General features: G+C 28.7%; 2 protein-coding genes across 6 annotated transcripts; one reads left to right on the top strand and one right to left on the bottom strand.

Moving 5' to 3' along the window:
* Positions 1–986: 986 nt before the first annotated feature.
* Positions 987–9,583, bottom strand: Aduk (unc-51 like kinase 3 homolog Aduk). Of its 3 annotated transcripts, none has more exons than XM_072017151.1 (8): positions 9,083–9,583; positions 7,745–7,896; positions 6,860–6,957; positions 6,232–6,458; positions 4,144–4,405; positions 3,858–4,052; positions 2,965–3,149; positions 987–1,283 (listed from the first exon to the last, which is right to left on the bottom strand). In XM_072017151.1, exons 1-8 carry the CDS (start codon positions 9,167–9,169, stop codon positions 1,170–1,172), a joined length of 1,320 nt encoding a protein of 439 aa, XP_071873252.1. In that variant the 5' UTR covers positions 9,170–9,583; the 3' UTR covers positions 987–1,169. The 3 variants fall into 3 exon arrangements, with proteins under 3 accessions (XP_071873252.1, XP_071873251.1, XP_071873253.1); XM_072017150.1 differs by lacking the exon at positions 6,860–6,957 and adding an exon at positions 6,996–7,210 and having other exon boundaries at positions 9,083–9,561; XM_072017152.1 differs by lacking the exons at positions 6,860–6,957; positions 9,083–9,583 and adding an exon at positions 6,996–7,220 and having other exon boundaries at positions 7,745–7,884.
* Positions 9,584–10,347: 764 nt separating this feature from the next.
* Positions 10,348–14,781, top strand: Ari-1 (E3 ubiquitin-protein ligase ariadne-1). Of its 3 annotated transcripts, none has more exons than XM_072017148.1 (8): positions 10,348–10,728; positions 12,039–12,312; positions 12,390–12,563; positions 12,664–12,729; positions 12,820–13,035; positions 13,111–13,668; positions 13,745–13,971; positions 14,099–14,781. In XM_072017148.1, exons 2-8 carry the CDS (start codon positions 12,106–12,108, stop codon positions 14,178–14,180), a joined length of 1,530 nt encoding a protein of 509 aa, XP_071873249.1. In that variant the 5' UTR covers positions 10,348–10,728; positions 12,039–12,105; the 3' UTR covers positions 14,181–14,781. The 3 variants fall into 3 exon arrangements, with proteins under 3 accessions (XP_071873249.1, XP_071873250.1, XP_071873248.1); XM_072017149.1 differs by lacking the exon at positions 10,348–10,728 and adding an exon at positions 10,936–11,603; XM_072017147.1 differs by lacking the exon at positions 10,348–10,728 and adding an exon at positions 10,937–11,613.
* The last annotated feature ends 1,915 nt before the right edge of the window (positions 14,782–16,696 follow it).

Below are 16,696 nucleotides of genomic sequence, written 5' to 3'. Positions count from 1 at the left end.
GAGTCGTCACGTTAATCAATTTCATAAATTGAAAATAGAGGAAAATTTATATGTTTGTATGAATATACAGTATTATTATTATTATTATTATTGTCGTTGAATCGCAAAAAGGTGATACTCTCAAATGTGCCTTTCCAATTTTGCCAAATAATACAAGTAGTTTTAACATTTTTTTTCTTGGTATATATATATGATTCATTTCTATAAGATTACATGTCACAAATATATTTATATATATATATATATTTATGTATATAGCAGTATATATATGTATATATGTATATATATGCTGCTATATACATATATATATTTGTGATACATAATCTTACAGAAATGAATCATCTGTTTGTTGAAAATTGGATATTAAATAAAAGGTGTCATTGTGAATACTTGACGAAAATTATAGCTGATCAATTTTATCAGTATTTGTAAGTAAATTTCAAAACTATGTTTTCTTCGAAATGTCAAGGACGAGTTAACGTGACACCAAGTCTAAGTATGCATACTTCACATTAGAAATAATGTAAGCAAAGTATAACAGAGATAGTATAAACAGTTTATGTAATTTTACTTCAGTTGAAACTACGTACAATATAGATAACTTATAAATAAAACATAAAGTGCGTGTGTCTTAAATATTGGTGTTCCGAAAATAAATATAAATAGGTTTGCAACGCCCTAAGTGAATTCATGTAATTTGGTAGAATGAAATAAATAAATAAAATGTCACATGCATATGTGCACATATATTGTTATAAAAAATACATATGTATACGAGAATTAATTTATTAAAATTGAAAATTAATTAAATATGATATGTTTCCCTTTCACTGCTCTTTCTTATCTTAATGGAAAACTAGTTGCTCTATGCACTATCTTTCCGTGCGCCATTTTAGAGAAGGTTTTAATAAATAAAGAAGCAATGACATATTGCTGCTTTTACGTGCTGTATGACGTTACGGGTAACATATTACCGAGGAATACCATTTGAATTGAAAAATGAAATATAAAATTATTTATTTTTTTCCATAAATAAATGGAAACATTCTATATATATACAGATACATTATAATACAAGCGACACAGTAAGTACTTATATTTGTCTCGGAAAACATTTCAAAACGTGCTACCAGTACAAATAATACTTTATATTAAATGCAAATTTTGAATTACTGCATTATGCATTGCTCGTACGTATCAGAGGCATGTTGTGCGGACTCCTCGATATCTTTAGTAGCCAAAAGCCCTTTGGTACTTTCGGCTTCTTTCATCCAATATTGTACCTGTCAATTAGCATAACATTATAAAATGAAAAAAAGAATTGTGCATTACACATATATGTATACATATTCATAAACGTAATTACTAAAAGCGCGCAATAAATGTTGCGAGTAATCATAAAATTTAATTACGACGTTGTATCGAATTATTTGTCTCGCAATATTGAAATCGTTGGATCGTTGAAATCGTTAGTTATTGCACAAAATAACGTGAAAAATGGCATGATAAATTTATAATATAAAGAAAGAGTTTCAATATATATGTATGTATGCATATTTTTTCACAGTTGTAAATTGTAGGAATTATCTATATAACAAGATATTTATTAGAAACCGGAGGTACTGAAACAGACACCATAATTAATTACAATAACCCATCTTGATGTGTTATAAGATATTAAATTAATGGTGTCTAATGATCATCTGTCATTTAATAGAAGTTATATATGGTCGTTGGAAATTATTTATTTGAATTGATATACGTGAAACCTCAGAGATGATGCATAATATATGAATGGCATAATAATTAAGATAACCACATGTAATTTGCTTGTAACACTGTTATTAACATGCAGTTCTATGATTATAATATAACGTTCACTAAATAATGACAAAAGTACGTTTATAAATTATATTGATTGCAGCAAAAATCATTCTGATATTTATAAAAGGATCAAATAAATTAAGTACGAACAATTAACAACGAAGGATATTGAATCGAAGGAAGTTAAATGAAAATAATTTTTGTTCGAATAAATAAATACACGTTTAAATAGTCGCCATGAAAACTGGTAATTAGAAACGTACACAATTATTCCACGACTGTATATTTAAAAAACTAAGTACAATAATTAAAAATTAAAAATTTTCCACTGTTAACAATCTGTTCTATCTAAACATTGTAAACCAACGAAACGAGTTTGTATAAATATAAGTATAAAAAGATCGACCACATTATGTAAAAAACAATACAATAAATATCATAAAGAGGCTTCAATGAAAGTTAGAATTTAGGATATCTTCTACGTTTTAAATAAAAAGAATTTTTAGGTTAATCAATTTTTCTCGTTATTTTTATAATATACTCCAGACTCTGTAGAATTAAATTGAAAATGATTAAAAACATTTACTGAATTAATTAAAAAGTAGACGCAAATGGAAATTTCGCCCCAGTTGGCGTAGTTAAATATTAAAATCAAATAATTTTAAAGGAGGGTAGATTATTAGATAAATAAAAATTTTGATTCTACATCCGGTTAATCCGACTTCGAGTAGCCACATTTATGGCTGAAACGTTAAAAACGCACTATTGTAAGTAAGCCATTAAAGTAGTCGAATTTTTCTCTATTTAGCTGTCCCACTTTCGAGCTATGTAGGTATATTTCATATCATAATTTTATACTGCGCAAAACAGACCATCAAATGAAAGAAATACTTTTACATGGCTCCACTTATCCTCAATTTTTTATTCCAACAGTTAACGCGAAAACCCGATTAATACAAGAAAGTGACAACGAGGTTAAAGGGTTCGAAACAAAAACAACCCTTCTCCATGATAAAGTCGAGAACATTTAATGTATGTTCTATATATTTGTTGCCTAAGTTCTATTTCTTGAAATGTATTTAGAAAAATATGAAATTGCATAAACATCCACATTCGCTATTAATTATGAAAATTAATCACCTGTTTATGTAACAAATCTCTTCTTCGACCTGGAGGTTCTTTTCGCAAAAGAGGTACCAATATTCCTAGACAAGATTGAAATTTTTCTAACGCAAGCGCATAATTTCCTTCCGCAAGATACAATTCAGCGATGGCTCCTATCTCAAGCCCATCCGCCATACTGGTTGTACTTTTGCTAAGCGTTCCTATCGATAAATAACCACGATAATTATCCATAATATAACAAACTATATAACACACACACACACACACACGCGCGTAATCTTTTAGTAAATAAAAAACAAATCTTTATTCATATACCTAAATTTTATAAATTCGCTAATAAGAAATTATAAAAAATTGACGTTTAGTAAAAAATAATCATAAAATAATATCTCTTGGTGACGAGATCGATTGTTGAAACAGGAGTTGCTATCAATTACAGGTTATTCTAGATGGATAAAAAAGTTTTCTATTGAAACAAAGCACACACCCCGTTTCATCTCAACAGGTGTAATACTTTTAAAGCCGTATTGCTTTTTCTTATTTTATTGGAATTTCATAAGAATATTTTATTACATTTTTGTAACGACGAATAACGAATAAATAGTAAACTAATATGTCAGAAACTTCCTCGTACCTAATTAGAATTATACAATGGCGTGAAACATTCTAATTATAAATTCAATTTAAAATAAATTAAAAAATCTTATCTGTTTTTGTATTTTATATTTTATGATTCAATGTAATTATTAAATAATAATAAACTATTTCAATTAATGTAATGTAATTTCTGCAACAGAAGAAATATTATTCTATGAATTCTTCTATATAAATTAACAATTAATTTGAATAAATTATATTATTTTCACATTTTATTGAAAAGATCGTATTGTAAAAATTTTGATACAAACGTAGTTCGTGATACACAAATGACGCCTCATTTAAAGATGATATCCTTTGAATAGAATATTCTTTATGTTCCACAGGAACACATTTATCTTTATCATTACTACTATCTATACAGGATGCTTTCAATACCTCTGCTCTTTTAATATAATCATTTATGCGTGATCTTAAACTTTCTTTCCTCTTTAAATCAGTCTCACCTAATAAATACATAATTTAGTTAAAATATGAATGTAATTAATTAGCAGTGAACAACATCAAATTTGTGTCATTTGTATTACTCTTTCTTACTTGTTACAATAGGAATAAAATATCTAAGAGCTTCGCAATATAAATGTAAAGCATCTTTCAAATTTTTTTCTGCATCCATTTTCACAGCCTTTTGAATTAACTCTACCGCCTTGTCGTAATTTTCCTTTGTTGGCGCATGAGCCAAATCCAGGAAATCATGGGCGAAAAATTCATCAAACGTTATCCTCTCGTCAGGGTCGTGCCTCAACAAGGACATCAATAAATCCTTGCACTCCGATGAGACATGCGAGCCTTTCGGTAACTGTGATTTCACCACATCGACAAATACAGGAATAAATAATTTTCAAACGCAGAAAAGATAAAAAAATATGAGAACTAACGTACAATAAAGAAATAAAAGAGATTCTTTATATTTAATAATATTCCGTATATTTTGTACAGATCTTATACATTGTATGTTTCTTGAATTAAATTAAAAGATTTATAGAAACACACAGAAACGTCATATAAATCATTTGTAAATGTTTGCATAAAAGATACTAAAGAAAAAAGATACTGAATATTTCTGATATTTTTAAAGATAAACTAAAAGTTATGTAGATAATTTTTAAAAGCAGCAAGAATTTCATTAACGTTGTCGTTACTGTAAAATTAATTTTTTCAGAGATATTTAGTTTTCTGGTCTTTTGCTTTTAGTAGAACGTAATATCTTTTGATAGTTTATTTAAAGCTCTTCATATCGTTTTATTTATATTTTCCAGCCATAATTCTTACCATGGAAAATTCTTTACAACTATTTATGTATTCTCAATTGAAAGGCAAACGTCAACGTTCGACTACAATAGTTGCCTATCTAAAATCTTGGGTACTTAGTCTTTATTAACTAAAGATGTCTCTTGAAATAAAATTGATTGATTACTTGATTCCAGGGTTTTCTAAGTTTATTTTCCCGATGTTATGGCTTCAAAATTAGAAACAGTACTGCTATTCATTTGCATTACCTTTATCCTTGCAATTATATAATAAGTGATTTAAATCAGATTATCGTTGATTTTCTTGGCTGCATATATGCATTATACTACATTGTAACAAAAAAGGAATATATTATATAATACTAAAAAAAACTCATCATACTTTCATAGTACACAAACGTCCAAAGTCAAGATTTTTCTTAAACATACAATTAAGAAATAACATATCACCGTTGCACTTCCAACAAGTTTATACTTATGTACATATTTAATTCAATTCACATGTTCAATTCGCAATCACACACTGTTCGGACAATTATAATTTTCGAATAATCAAATAACTTTCTTTTCGCATAAGGAAAGACTATTTATTTTGAATCATTTTATACAAATATAATAACATAATATTTTAACGAGAACAAAAACTTTTCAGTAAAAAATTTCACGATGTTTTCTATCTTTATCCTTACTTTACAATTTCTTATAAGAGACCGTTTCTTTGTTAATCAATGTTGCGTTACTGTAACATTTAATTTCCAATTTTCAAATGTTCAATTATTCGAATCTTTAGATTTTCAAATTCTCAAATTTGTTGTTGTTAGACCGCTGATATTTATGCATTTATAAGGAATAGAAAAATGTCCAAATGTATAGGATGCCCATAATATGCGAGAATATATGAAATATGCAAAATAAAGTATTCACTATACTATTTAACGAGTAAAACAAATTTCCATCTATGTTTCATTTTTTTTAGTCACGTTCCTAAAAATATGAAATTGCGTAAAACCTAGTTGTTATTGTGCAATAATGTTGAAAATTACGTATCTTTTATGCATTATTTCGCAGTTTATTAATTATTAATAAACTGATCGTTGCTCGAATAATCAAAGTTCTACTATCTTTAATATCTTCTTCATAAAATTTGCCTAATCTTGGAACTTCTTTGAGTACAAAATATACCAAATAATTTAAGCATGCAAAGAGATAGTTCGAGGCAAAACGCATAATTTATTCAGAAACTAAGAGTGACGAAAAATATAGGACAAATAAGAATACAGAGACAAATACAGTAACGAAGCAGTGCATTTTAATTATTCGATAATACTAATTATTCATTATATGTACACATAACACAGATTAACAACGTAATCACCTTAATAGGTCGGCAGTCCTTGATTTTCTCAGCTAGCTCCTGGAAGCTGTTGCTAGAATACGGAGCTTCGCCAAAAAGGCATTCGTACATGATCACACCGACGCTCCACAAATCAACACGAGCATCGTATTTGTTCTTCAATAAAATTTCCGGCGCCATGTAAAGTGGAGAACCACAAATCGCAAATTTTGTTTGCGAATTCGAAAGAAACTGAGCGAAACCGAAATCTAAAATGAACGTAGACAAAAGTCGTCGAATTCGAATTGAAGAAGTTGATATATAAAGAGGCAGCTCCACTTTACAGAAATTTAAGTATATAACTAAAAATCAATTGAAAATCATCTGTCGGGATGATCAAAAGTTTCCTAGCGTTTTTAATAGTCTATCTATTTTACTATATATTCGATGAGGCTAGCAAAATTGTTCGTTTCACAAATTATATATAAGAAATAATTTTCCTGATCTTTATTTAAGTAAATGAAATCTAATATCAGAAAAATTCTATTATTGGATCATCTTTAAATTTTTTTTAACTTCGCTACAAATTTTTTATCAAACAATCGAATATTTTTCCAAATGTGCTGAAAATTCACAATCAATTAATATTCGTAATAGTAAACTCTTGTACCTTTAAATATGAAACCTACATCTTTCTTTCTCTTCCAAAAAATACAATTTGAATATTGGAGCTGTCTCCTTGTTACTGGAAACTTCAATTGTACGAAGCTAGAAAAAGAAATAAGAGTTTGGAATGTAGAACGGACCTCCAACTTTTAATGTTAATTGTGGCCTTCTCATTAGCAATAAATTTTGGGGTTTCAAGTCCATATGACAAACATTATTATTACGTAGATATTTTAGAGCGAGTGCGAGTTGTTGCAAAAATCGACGACAAATTTGCTCGGGTAACTTGTGCCTCTTCCTTATAAAACTCGATAGATCGCCACCATCACAGTATTCCATTACGATGTATATGTGCCTGTATTATGCTGAACGATAGATATACTTTTCTGCGTTGTTCAGATTAATTAGAGGATTCTACCGCTCTTGAAAACGCTTTACAAAAGTATTTCGTATATATAATTTAGATATTAATGATTTTACATTAATTAAAAAATAAATTAATGACTTTACAAATGTAAATCCCCTAATTATTCCAAATAATGATTTCAAATAAATTTTAAATATAAAATGACCAGTAATAAAAAAGAACTGTGCCGCCATCACTTGGAAATCTAATCCATCAATTAAGATCCTAAACAATAATATATATCAGAGTATAGTAAATTATTAATATTTTAAACAATATTAATAGAATATTAATGACGTATTTCGTTTATTATCCTCCATTTCGGAAATAAAACTGCAAATAAATCTTAACTCCGTATATTTCATATCATGTATGTACATATACATATAAACATACATGTACATATGTATATATGTACGTGATATATTTTATGGCGTTCATAGTCTTTTTTTACTCTGAATGTTGGATGTTCAACGAACTAACCCTTCGTCCCAAAAAAAATCCCTCATTTCGACGATATTCTCGTGGCGCAGTATTTTTAGGAGATAGATCTCCGTGACGATATTATCGATAGCCGACTTGGAGAGTGATGATTTGTCTACACACTTGATTGCGACTACCTCTCGGCATCCATCCTATAAAACGACCAACAATAGCATAGGGTTAGCCTCGCCTTGAGATAACGCTACTTTCAAACATCTTTTTCTGGCCACCTCTCAATTCTGCGCTAACAATCGACACAGTTCAATGTTCAGTCATAGAAATACATTAAAACAAGTTGAATTTGAATGGATGACCTGTTACATTTTCTTACTGTGTTTATCAATGCCAGAAAAAAAAATAGTGTAAAGGTTAGTATAATCTCGTAAACGATCGACGTCGGAAACATCAGAAATATGTGCAATACGTTTTTAAAATTATTTACACGATACTAATGCTGTGGATTATCATTCTTGCTTAAATCAGTTAATATTAATTTATTAATTCTTTTGATAATAAAAACGTACTCCCTTTAATAAAAATCTTACTTACTTAAACTTTTTATTAATATGTTATAAAAAGTGTCAATAATTGTAACCAATTTGTCTATTGTATGCAAAGATATATTTCGTATTTTAAAATCACGACTAAACAATAATGTTTTATTTTTCATAAGAGGTCTATTAATTAAAAAGTTAAAACATGTGTACTATGTTTCTCCGTACTGTATGCCGTAGTTTTAAGTGTATTATATGTAGCACGCTTAAAATTCACGATATTACAATATTATAAATCGTAGTACGTACAAAATCCATTAATCTTTCATTAAATTCAAATTAATTCAAAACTGTCAGAATCAGAATTCTGTTAAAGTCATTCATTTGCCGAATTATATGACATACATATATGCATATCTCATGAACCTCCATTATTGAAAATACAATACACAAATATTACAAACACGTATATATATATATATAACAAAAAAGTAATAATATTAATACATATATTAATCTAGTAAGTTTTACTGTTATATAATAAAATCACTAGAAATATAACTAAATACATCATATAACGTTAAGCAACTCTTTATCTTAAAGCAATAATTTACTAACACAGTATTAATTTTCTGCGGTATAGTTCAAATACATCTAAACCTAAATAACATAAAAATTTACTATTATGATTACATACATGTTAAAGGAAAGATGTGAAATAGAAATTATACATATTTTATGTTACAATGAATCACATGTGCAATTGTGATGCCTGTTAACCTAGTTACAACAATGTCATCATATGATTTGTATATGTACGTATCAAATCTCAAAATATACGTACCTTCTTAAAAGCTTTGTAAACAGTTGCATAACTCCCCGCACCGATTTTTTCTAATAAAGAATAATCACTTACGCTGGGTAAACTCATTTTACCCTGTAACTCTTATTCAATTCACTTTGACATTTGTCCCGAATATTACTACACTATGAGGTTAACGTAACTTGACAGAACGCCGCGCCGTGAGCTTCTGCTTCTTCACTTATCGTTCGTGCACACATTGGCGTAATATTCCGAAATTTCAAACGTTCTTTAAACTTTAATTTCTCACTCCTCACGTATAATGTATATAACATATATACAGAGTATATACCACGTAATTGTGTCTGGTTATAACTTTGTCACTAGCGCAGTTAGAGGTAAATGTGAAAAGAGAAAAATGAATGGTTCAAAGAATACTATACTCATAGGACCATGTTTGTTATAGAAGTGTAATGGTGCACGTGCAATCAACAATTCTATTACTTTTTTTAATGGAATTGATTACTTCTTTTTCCACGTAAAGAGACTCTACGTAAAAGAGTATTGAAGTACAATGATAAAAGAATTATTAATTATCGAGGTATTTTTTAAAAATATCTTTTGTTGATTGCACACATGTACCATTACACTTCTAAAAAGCACATAATCCTACGGATGTAGTATTCTTTGAACCATTCATCTTTCTCCTTTCACATTTTTCTATAACTGTACTGGTAACGGATTTATAACCTGAAACAATTGCATGAACCACCCTATATGCATATATTACATATAATTAATTGTATATAATCGTCCTTTATATACTCAATTTGGAAAATAAGAATTAACATATTTTTATGCCTCTATATAAAACTGGAGTTTGTATTAAGAAATAGCTTAAACATTCATAGTTTATGTAGAATGTAGAACAATATTATTACTTCTCTAGATTATAAGAATTGCAACTTTATGGTTGTAATCATTAATTTATTAAGAAAATTGACATCTTGACATCTATTTCCCTATGCAAAATAAGTGAGAGAATTGGAGTTTGTACAACATTCGTAACTTAAAACCTCGATCGAAAGTTAAAAGGTTCGTAATTTATTTACGATTAGTAACTTATTTAGAAACTATTACTCTAAAAGGTTATAAAAATTGCAACTTTATTGTAATAATTATTAATTTGCTAAAAAAAATCGACGTATTGTTATTGTCATATTATAATAATGATTTGAAAACTATTTTCAAAACATTTTTATGTAAAGACGCCCATGTGTGTCAGTTGTACGTCGCGTAAGAAGCTAACTTCAGATAGTTGACTAAAGTCAGTAAAAACGGGACTTGGTGACGAGACATTTCGTTGTCGCGTCCCTCTTAGATTCTCAATTCCTCGGATAGTATCACGTGAAATTTAGTGTCTATTGTCGTCCATCGATCAACTCAAATCTTACGTTTTCGAGAGCGAGCGCAAAAAAAAAAAAAAAAAAGAAATAACGTATTTGACTCGATAGAAGAAAAAAGTCATCGCACGTACTGCTATGGACGTGACAGTAGTGTTCGAGCTATAAGCTCGTCTCTTTCTTCATAGCAAGCGGTGCATTCTAGATTAATTTATGGTTTTACTCGATTAGCCTACTGATTTGGTGATTTGTCCAGTGCAATGGCTAAAAAGATTATCGTGCATGGTAATATATCTGTGATGTTTTAACATCGATATATATTTAGCATAAAGTGTATCTGGTGTTCATTAAAATCTTTAATCGAACTTCAATTTCATCTTACTAATCTTCTTACATTCAGAACGCTATCAAAGTGAATTTTCCTTAGTTATCTTTCTACTATACGTGGAAAATTGTTGTGATTGTTATATTCGTCAAGTATATAATAATATTTATATATTCAGTTTATCGTTTTCATTAATTTCCATAATATGTTAAAAGTGGAGTATACTGTACGTCATAAAATAACAAGATATTTTTATTTATAAATATATTTTCATAAACATTACCAATTACTTAAAATTGAAGCGTTTGAGAGTAAAAAATAGTTAAGCCTCAATTCAGTTTCAAACACTAAAGGTGTTAGTATGTCTTCTTTTCTCAATCTAATATATGCATAATGTTTCTTTCAATATAAGATATAGTTTAACAAATTATGTTAAACCAATTTTCTTATGTCGACGTATAATTATCCGTAATTATGTAAATCAGTTGATCACAATATAAAATCTAAAATTGTGCAAAATGAATGGACTTTAAAGCAAAAAGTTAATAGTAAGAAAAGGACAATATAAAATATCAATTCAATAAACAGAGGATGTCATTGGGCAGTATGTATACAGAAGTGTTCTGATTGGATAACAACACGATGGCTCATTCATCCTTATTCCGTGAAAATAGCGTTCAGTGTATCAGCTGCCGGAGTTCAACTCGGATGTTTTGGCAGCTGATTTTATTCTTGCTTACGTTGATGGCAAAAATATTTTGAAGTTCTAACTGTTCATATTATTTTGAGAATCGTTTAGTATCGTGACTGTAAATTTCGCTAGTTACTATCGACAGTAAGTTAAGGTAAACTCACGACGAAGTTTCTTGCTTTATTCGAGAAGTAGCGAACGATGACGTCATGTGTTGAACATAAGCTGTTTTCACCTTGTTCCGCTACAACAGTATTTCGCGGGTGCAGGTGTGATAGCTTTTCGAACCAAAATTGTGTCGAAATTCATCAAGTGCAATACCAAACCAGTTGCAAATATATTCGAGTTCACACAATTATTTTTTTCATAATTTCGTGGCCATTTAAGTTGGAGTACAAATTGAAATAAAAATGTGTCAGTGCACTGTTTTTATTTAACTATCATATACGTACACCAGATAGTTTAATTGTTTTCAATTACAATGTAGTGGAACAAATGAGTCAAGTGAACGTTCACAAGATTTGGTTTAAAAGTCAAAATACTGGATATAATATAAATTATATTTCTTTCTTTATACAGGTACAAAATATATAAAGTAAGTGGATATATTAGTATTTCAATTATTTAATAAATCAGAAGATTCACAATGGATTCTGAAGAAGAAACGTACGATGATGTTGATTCTGGTAATGAGTCTAGCGGAGATGATGTTGATTTTGCAATGGAAATTGAGGCTGGAAATCTAAGAGAACGGGCTACGGATGTTGACGATTATCCTTTTGAAGTCTTGTCAACAGAGGAAATAGTACAACACATGGTTGATTCTATTAAAGAAGTTAATACAGTTGTAGAAGTATGTTTTATTCAGAAGATAAAAAAAATTTTTAATATTTGTTATTACAGTTGAAATATTTTATTGTTTGATTATAGATACCAGCCACAACTACACGTATTTTATTAAATCATTTTAAATGGGATAAAGAAAAATTAATGGAACGTTTTTATGATGGTGATCAGGAAAAGTTGTTTGCAGAAGCACGAGTCGTTAATCCATTTAGAAAGGGTCCATTAATAAATAGAACTCAATCTTCTCAAAGTTCACTAGTACATAAAATTCTATACTATTCACTATGTATAAAAACAAATGTGTTTGTGTATGTGAATGTGTGTATAATTGCATTAACAATATATTTAAAATTTTTAGACCAGAAGAACTTCAACAAATGGTACAGAAGAATGTGGAATTTGTTTTACTGTTCAACCATCTGCAGTATGTATATAAATACCTACAAAATACTAATTTGCATTAAAATCTGAAATCAATGCTTGTATGCATTTAATATATCCAAAACAAATTTAGATGATGACTGGACTCGAATGTGGACATCGCTTTTGTACTGGCTGTTGGGGAGAGTATCTCACAACCAAAATTATGGAAGAAGGAGTTGGCCAAACGATTGCATGTGCAGCACATGCTTGTGACATTTTAGTTGATGATGCCAGTGTTATGCGTCTTATAAAAGATTCTAAAGTGAAATTGAAATATCAACATTTAATAACAAATAGTTTTGTTGAAGTACATATTTTTTAATCTTTCATTTTATTGAGAAATTATGTGACAACAATACTATTTAATACTTTTTTTTTATAGTGCAATAGGTTATTAAGGTGGTGTCCATCTCCAGACTGTAATAATGCAATAAAAGTGCAGTATGTAGAAGCAAGACCAGTAACTTGTAAATGTGGACATACCTTCTGTTTCCATTGTGGTGAAAATTGGCATGATCCAGTAAAATGTCATTTGTTGCGCAAATGGATAAAGAAGTGTGACGATGATTCTGAAACATCAAATTGGATTGCTGCAAACACAAAAGAATGCCCAAAATGTAACGTCACTATCGAAAAAGATGGTGGATGCAATCATATGGTGTGCAAAAATCAAAATTGTAAAACTGACTTTTGTTGGGTGTGTCTTGGACCATGGGAACCACATGGTTCAAGTTGGTATAATTGTAACCGTTATGATGAGGAAGAAGCTAAAGCAGCACGAGATGCTCAAGAAAAATCGCGATCTGCATTACAAAGATATCTATTCTATTGTAATAGATATATAAATCACATGCAATCATTGAAATTTGAAAGTAAACTATATGCAAGTGTAAAAGAAAAAATGGAAGAAATGCAGCAACATAACATGTCATGGATTGAGGTAAAATTACTTATAGCTAAATCGAATGTTGTTTAATGAAATGAAAAGCAGCATTTTATAAAAGAGCCATTTTCAGGTACAATTTTTAAAGAAAGCGGTGGACATTTTGTGTTCCTGTAGACAGACTCTTATGTATACTTATGTTTTTGCTTATTATGTGCGAAAAAATAACCAATCTGTGATTTTTGAAGACAACCAAAAGGATCTAGAGGGCACTACAGAACGCCTCTCTGAATACCTCGAACGAGATATTACAAGTGAAAATCTTGCTGATATTAAACAAAAGGTTCAAGACAAATATAGGTAGGTCATAAATTAGTAAACATATTTTTTCCTTCTTTTATCATTATAACATAATTCTATTAAATCAAGAATTAAATTATTTAAGATATATAGCATATATATATGTATGTATTATTTTTATTTCAAGATATTGCGATAGCCGGAGGAAAGTGCTTTTGGAACATGTACATGAAGGTTATGAAAAAGATTGGTGGGACTATGTCGAATAGAGACCTGAACCAACTTTGTTTTTTGGGCATACAAGACAAGATTTCACACTTGACACTTTTGCCCCAGCTGTGATAAATCAAGAAAGCTGACAGAAAACAAAAATAGAGCATGTCATCAAGTGATTTACATGTTACATATACTTTAAACGTAATATGATCTGTGGCAACACATATATCGTTATGAATTTTTGAATTTATTAAAATTGAATCCTATTACCACCAGGCTAATTGTAAAATACTTTCGCATTAATTAACGATGCTAATTTGCGCTTGCTGTGTGCTGTTTATCGTTACATATTTCAATCCCTCATAAACATGCCTTGCAATAATATTTTCAAGTTTCAAATGAATTTTATATATTAAATATGTCGAATGATAAACGATGATATAAAAGAAATCGAAGTGTGTTGCTGTATTGAAAAAAAAGGATTATCGAAAAATTTGCTTAATATATTTTAATGCCATAGTATAATACATTGTGTATCCCTTTTCATATTACTATAAGATTCTCCGGAAAAGTGTTATTTGATCTACGGATAAAAACTTTTCGAGAATGCTTTGAATAGTACATGAAAAGGTTAATATAGAACTAGACTACCTTCATCTGTCTTTTATTGTCAATCCTGTGCACTCGATTTATAAAGGAATAATTGGATATAACAGGATACTGGTGCAGATAAGATTTATAAAATGTCTTACCATTTTTGCTCTGTTTTGGACAGTAATACGTCCAGGCTATAACTGCCAATCTTTATGACAAACTGAATTAAAGTGATCATGTCGTCAGTATTGTGTGCAATCTCTTGATAAAATTATATTTCCTTACCTTTTACTTTGTTTCTGTTTATATAATTTTAATGATATACTCTTAAAACGAATATTTTTTGTATTCGTAAAAATAAACGATTGAACATTTTTACAAGTAAAAAAATAAAGATACTTAAATTAGTAGTAAACTATAATATTTTCTTGCTATGATAAGTTACTAGAGTCGAGCAAACAAATTATTAAAACAGGGTCCAATATTTGTAGGGATTAATAATTCACATTATTCAGTATTAATATACCGAATAGGAAATTGAATATTATTTATATCCGAACCACTCAATTTTAAAGGTATGGAAATATCAAATATTTTCGTTTATTTCTTCATTTAAAATCAAGAAGAAATGAAACATTTCCCTTAACATTTAATATGTGATCATTGCTTCTTTAAAATTTATTTCATGTTTGGTGAGAGATATTCTTAATGCTGACGATATGTTTCATATATCATTAATCAAGTAATTGATGGTTAATGATTGTGGTACGTTGATCACTTACTGTTATATAAGTGGGGAACGAAATAAGTTCCGTTTGTATAGTTATATAGTTATATATTCACACGTAAATGCATAATACATACTTATACATAGTTGTAATATCGATATTAGCAATCTTAAAGTAGAAACATTTGAAGGTTTATTAAAAAAAAATTGTTGATTCTTACTACTATCCTCGTTAGGATATAACAATTAAAAGAAAATAAAAAAAAAAGCAATTGTGTTCTGTACAGTCACAAGATCTGAATAGAAATAAGACAAACTGTTAGATATATTCACAGCAAATTATTCTCAAGTTTATGATTTTGTATTGTACGTTCATGTAATGCATAAAGTTATAAACTATAATCAAGGAATTATTTCTTTTTTTATATTCAAACGTTAAAAAATATTTGAAGAAATTTAACAAATTTTGTGTAATTTATACATACATCGATCATTCGATTATTATTATTAAGACCTGTGCGATAAATTTCAGTAGTTGGTTTTAGATTTGAATTGTTAAACATATCTCGAAAAACAATGCATTCAAACAATGCTGAGATTTTTGGATAGCAACAAGAATTTCATAAAAGTAATGGTATTATTCGAAGAAACAGATACCCGGTTTACAAATTTTTTAATAGTTTTCAATAACTGGTGATATGTGTACAGAAATCGCGTAAAGTATTTTATTAGTAAAGTATGTCATTAGTAAAAGTATGTGTTTAATTTTCCAATAATCTAAAGATTATCTTAATCTAAAGATTAAACACATCGATACTTTACGCTAGTACCGTATTATTCGGAAGGTAAAAGGATACAGGACATACTATAGATACTCTCATTACTAATTATTATGTATTTTAGAAATTTTTGTGGTTTGAAATCTTTGCATTCTGGTATCAAATAATAAATCAATATATTTTGAGTAGTACGTAGATTGTATTTACGTTTGAATAAGTATGCTATTTTAAATAAAACTATATCAATATCTACTAAATATATTTTTAATAATTCTATCGCGAAAACATTAATTCTTTTTTAAGATAATACCTTTTTTTAGAATCGAATTTTTTTGGTAGTAATACGACTTTCACACGTATCAGTTTCTGCAAAGTATTATAATACATATAAGCAAGTATATTTAAGAGTAATCGTTTTTGAAATTAACAGTGACCTTATTTAATACATAATTATTTTTCATTCTTTTTA

This window comes from Bombus fervidus, chromosome 14 (assembly GCF_041682495.2).
Source record: "Bombus fervidus isolate BK054 chromosome 14, iyBomFerv1, whole genome shotgun sequence".
NCBI classification, from domain to species: Eukaryota; Metazoa; Arthropoda; class Insecta; order Hymenoptera; family Apidae; genus Bombus; species Bombus fervidus.
Note: the sequence above shows the minus strand (reverse complement) of the source record. Positions and strands in the feature narration are given on the sequence as shown.